Here is a 5,027-nt window from a genome sequence, read left to right as displayed (position 1 = left end):
TATGTTTGGTGCGTGAATATTAATTAACCTCCATGATATATTATTGTAAAAGAAATCTATTATGATAAATTTGCCCTGCTGATCTTTATGAATTAAATGACAATTGTTAAACAGACCCTCCCTCATAAAAATAGCCACCCCACCCGCTTGAGTACTTGATGTAGATGAAAACATTTTCCCTTTCCATTTATGAGACATCTCTTTTTCTTTTGAAATATCCCACTTTGTTTCTTGTAGACAGAGTATATCGAAATGCGATTGAAAAATGACTGCGTTCACCTTTTCTTCCCTGCGGAGCCCACGGGCATTAAGCGAGAGAAGGAGCATTAGTGATAAGTGGAAAAATGTTGCTATAGTCATTTTTTGGCTTTTCTTTTGGGTTTTGTTGCTAGGCTTGCCAGTCTTTTCCTCGTTTGTATTATTTTTGTAAGATCAAGATCAGGGTCCGACTCTATATTGTCCACTATTTTGAGCGTCCGCGGCTCAGCGGGGTTTGGAAAGACTGCAGATGAGCCGGCGATAGAAGCTGCGAGTTTTCTTCGGCTACAGGGGGAAGAGGCGCAGCGACTTCTCCCCGCTCCTCCTCGACCGTGTTTTTGCCGTCTTTGGATGCTTCGCCCATGGCCAGCGCACCGGACACTTGGCATGCACTCGCTCAGCTCTTCCTCGCCTCCCTCCACCTGCTCATTCTCTTCCACTTCCCCCTCCATCTCGCTTTCCTCTCCGCTCTGCGCATCGGCTTCCTTGAAGTCCGCTGTCAGACCCTGGTCTTGATCATCAGATTCACTTAAGTTGCAAATGCATTTATCTATTTGATTATGGCAGATTTGACATCTCTTTTCCCGTTTTTTTCCCGAGCATTCTCTTGCATAATGCCCCTGGACTCCGCAGGAATGACAGCAAAAATCAGGACAGTCCCTGACAATGTGGCCTGGTTGTAAACATATCCTACAAACTTTAACCTGTCTATCATGGATTACTCTGAAATATTCCGGACCAAGAGCTGTGTTAAATCTGGCAGAATAAGGCAGAGACTGTACAGTTTCAGTAAATTTAACTTTTACAAACCGTGTTCCATCGGCGATCTTGGTTCCCGGCCACACCCGACGCTTGATTTCTGACACCGCTTTAACTCCCCAAGTATGTAACTTGCTTAAAATTTCCTCGTCCGTGATGTAGGCAGGTAAAGTCAAGAAGGAAACCACCAGTTCACCATTTATAAGTTCTTTAGCGTGTATTGTGGATGATCCAATCTTGAAACCGTCCAAAAGTCTCTTTTTTGCTTTTTCTATGCTTAATATAATTTCAAATTTCCTGTCCGATAATAATCGACATGCTAATAAACATCCACACAGGAAGCGTATGTTTTTCATTAGGTCTAGCACTGAAATCTTCTCTTCTCCAACAATTTCAATTTGGACCGTATTTTCTTTTTCAAATACTCCAGTCATTTTCACTTATTCGAAGCTCATTTCCGTGTTCCTTTACAAATTGTGCAAAACCGAGAGATCCGTCCGCTTGTCCTTTGAAAACTCCATTACAAAAAGGAGAAAACCTCTCCCCAACAGTAGAAAACTGTGGGGAGGTAATTCCACAAAATAAAAAACCCCAAAAAAGGTCCCAAAATCCAAAAAAGAACGAAAAAAAAGAGCTGCAAAAATGGTACTCCTACCGCGGTTCAAGCAAACAACTGACTGACGCAGAGTGGGCGTGACCAAGGTAGTGTGGCCGTAAGGCGCAAAGCAGAGTCAGCTCCAGCATTTTGGACTTTAGAGCAGCCAGCTGGGGCTTGCTTTCTGTTCGGCCTGAGAAACTAAATGCATGTCGGCTTCGCAGTGCTTCTGTGCGGAGGCAAAACATCCAGGGACTCGTAGCCGAAAGTGAGGAGCAGCACCCTCTGCTGCACAAAAAGGCTTACAGCAGCTGGTATTCCCAGGCGGTCTCCCATCCAAGTACTAACCAGGCCCGACCCTGCTTGGCTTCCGAGANGATGGGACAAAGAAGGATGTAAGCAAGAAAGAAGATGGCACCAGATACAGGCTGAAGTTAACAATCTGAGAGATGATTTGGAGAAGAAGCAGAAAACTGAAGCTTGTTCTCATTCTAGCCCCTCTTCAGAAGATGATGTAAAGACAGCTTCTCGGCATCAATCGAGAGGTGAGCCAAAACAAAGAGCCTGGACTCAATCTGATATTCTAAAGTTTGAGGAGGGAGAGGACTTTGAACAGTACCTGACAACCTTTGAAAGGTTAGCAACGGCACACCAGTGGCCCGAGAGGGACTGGGGAGTAAGGTTGGTACCTCATCTCACCGGCAGAGCCCGAGCAGCGTATGTGGCCATGGCTGCAGAGGATTCCTGTGACTATGGTGAAGTAAAAGCAGCCATCTTGACAAAGTATGAAATTAATGAAGAAGTATACCGACAACGATTTAGAGATCCAGAGGTCCGTGTGAATGAAACCCCTCGAGAGTTCTACAACCATCTGAAAGACCTTTACCTGAAGTGGATACAGCCTCAGAGGAGAAGAAAGGATGAGATTGGGGAAATTCTCATCCTGGAACAGTTCTACAGTTCTCTGTCACCAGAGCTGAGAGTGTGGGTCAAAGAGAGGAGCCCAGCATCGGCACAAGAAGCAGCAGAACTTGTTGAAAACTTCCTGGCTGCACGACGGGGACCAAAAACCTTCCGATACAGCCTGCAACAGAAGTCCAGCTTAATGCAGTGTAAGTCTGTGGGGTTTGGTTTGGGTGGTGGTCCAGGTCAAATGGCAGGGGTAGAGAAGCAAAGGGGGAAAATGTTCTCATCCAAGCTTAAGTCGGAAACAAAATCTGTTGTCTGCTATTTCTGTGGTCAAGAGGGTCATATAAAACCAGAATGTCCATTGAGAAAAGCCAAATCAGCATATTTTTGCACTGTACCAAGGTCATTGTCCGCAGAAGACCAATTTCAGGGTAAGAAACAAGTTATGGAGGTTAGAGTAAATGGAAAACCAGCCATTGCTCTTTTAGATACAGGAAGCGCACAGACCTTAGTCCATCCTTCTATTTTGAAAAATCAATGCTATCTACAGGGCCCAGGCTTTGATATTTCCTGTGTGCATGGTGATCATAAAACTTACCCCACTGCTGCAATCTATCTAGAAGTGGCAAACCAAACTTATCTCTTAAGTGTAGGTGTAGTTGAAGGTCTTGCCCATAAAGTTATTTTGGGTCAGGATATTCCAGTCTTGCCAGAACTGATCCAGGCCTGTAAGCCGGTGTATGTTGTAACCCGATCACAAACATAAGCTAAACAATTAGCTGGGGGTGATGATTCTGAACCTCTACCTGAGGCTGTGGAGACAGGCCAGCAAATAAACCCTGAAACTACTGTCAAACTGAATTCTCTGCAAGAACTGCCCTTCTTTAATTTTGATTTTCCTTTTGAGTGTGTGGTTAAAGTGAGGAAAAGCAAACAACAAAGGCGGCTTCAGAAAATGGCAGGCACAGTTAGACAAACATCTTTGGGATTGCCAGATCTTGATGGGGACATTGTGGGCTCACAAGTTGAGACTTCAAGAGATTACAACAGTCTGATGAATCGCTGAAGGGTCTTATTGATCAAGCAACTCCTATCACTGTGGGAGAAATTGGTAAACAGCCTGATGGGGGATATTATATCCTTAGAAATGGGTTGCTTTACCTCCATGAGGGAAAAACAGGATCTGAGAAACTTGTGGTTCCACAAAGTCTAAAGGAACAGGTGCTAAATTTGGGTCATGGGGCACCCTGGGCAGGACATTTGGGTTTTAAAAAGACCTATGACAGGATTTATGCCAGGTTTTATTGGCCAGGTCTTTATAATCACGTAAAAGAGTACTGCCAATCATGTGCAGTGTGTCAGCTGTCAGGGGGAAAGAATGTCCCAAAGTACCCACTGCAGTCATTACCTATTATTGATGTTCCTTTCAGCAGAATAGGTATGGACATTGTGGGACCACTGGAATGAACTCAAGCAGGAAATTGGTTTATTCTGGTTGTATGCGACTATAGCACTCGCTATCCACAGGCTTTCCCCCTTACGGACATAACAGCTAAACGGATAGCCTTTGCTTTACTCCAGTTGTTCTCTAGGGTGGGGATTCCATCAGAAGTACTTACTGACCAGGGTACTAACTTTTTGTCAAACAATCTTAAGCAGGTCTACAGATTGTTGGGCATAAAGGGTATTCGGACCACCCCCTACCACCCACAGACTGATGGGCTGGTAGAAAGGTACAACAGGACATTAAAGAGTATGCTGAAGAAGTTTATCTCTGTCAATAGCAAAGACTGGGATAAGTGGCTACCCTATCTTCTGTTTGCTTATCGGGAAGTTCCGCAGGCGTCCACTGGCTTTTCGCCATTTGAACTTCTTTATGGCAGGCAGCTGAGGGGCCCTCTGGATGTTCAAGAGTCCTGGGTTGGCAAGAAGGATCAGTCAACCAATGTCATCAACTACGTTCTGAATATGAGACAGAAGATGGAGGAGACAACCAACCTCGCCAGAAAGCACCTGGAGAAGGTCCAACAGCAGCAACAGACCTGGTATGACAAAACGGCCAGATGCAGATCCTTCAAACCAGGTCAGAAGGTTCTTTTACTACTTCCAACATCTGACAATAAACTTTTAGCAAAATGGCAGGGGCCATATACTGTTGTGAAGAAGCTAAGTGCTACCACCTATGAGATTGAGATGCCTGAGAGAAGGAATTCAAAGCAAACCTTTCATATCAATCTGCTTAAGGAGTGGAAATCCCGGGCTCCGCCCCTTAGTCAGCAGTGTTTTGTGCGTGCAGTGCAAGAGGAAGATGATGATGAGGGTGAGCTGCCATCTGCAAAAGACTCTGTTATTTCACTCGATCTCTCTCATCTCTCTCTCACCCAGCAACAGGAGTTGGCGGCCATTATTCCTTCAGATCTTTTCAAAGAACAACCAGGTTCAACAAACTTGGTGGAACACGATATTCGTCTGAAGTCCAGTGTTCCCATTCGACAACGAATGTATC

General features: G+C 44.9%; 1 protein-coding gene across 1 annotated transcript; it reads left to right on the top strand.

Moving 5' to 3' along the window:
- Positions 1-1,992: 1,992 nt before the first annotated feature.
- On the top strand, positions 1,993-3,644 carry LOC103147599 (uncharacterized). Its single transcript, XM_016678557.1, has one exon. The coding sequence runs from the start codon at positions 2,340-2,342 to the stop codon at positions 3,285-3,287; it is 948 nt and encodes a 315-aa protein (XP_016534043.1). The 5' UTR covers positions 1,993-2,339; the 3' UTR covers positions 3,288-3,644.
- Positions 3,645-5,027: the final 1,383 nt, after the last annotated feature.

This window comes from Poecilia formosa, unplaced genomic scaffold (assembly GCF_000485575.1).
Source record: "Poecilia formosa unplaced genomic scaffold, Poecilia_formosa-5.1.2 Scaffold185, whole genome shotgun sequence".
NCBI lineage: Eukaryota > Metazoa > Chordata > Actinopteri > Cyprinodontiformes > Poeciliidae > Poecilia > Poecilia formosa.
The sequence above is the reverse complement of the archived record's forward strand: the minus strand, read 5'-3'. Positions and strand labels throughout refer to the sequence as shown.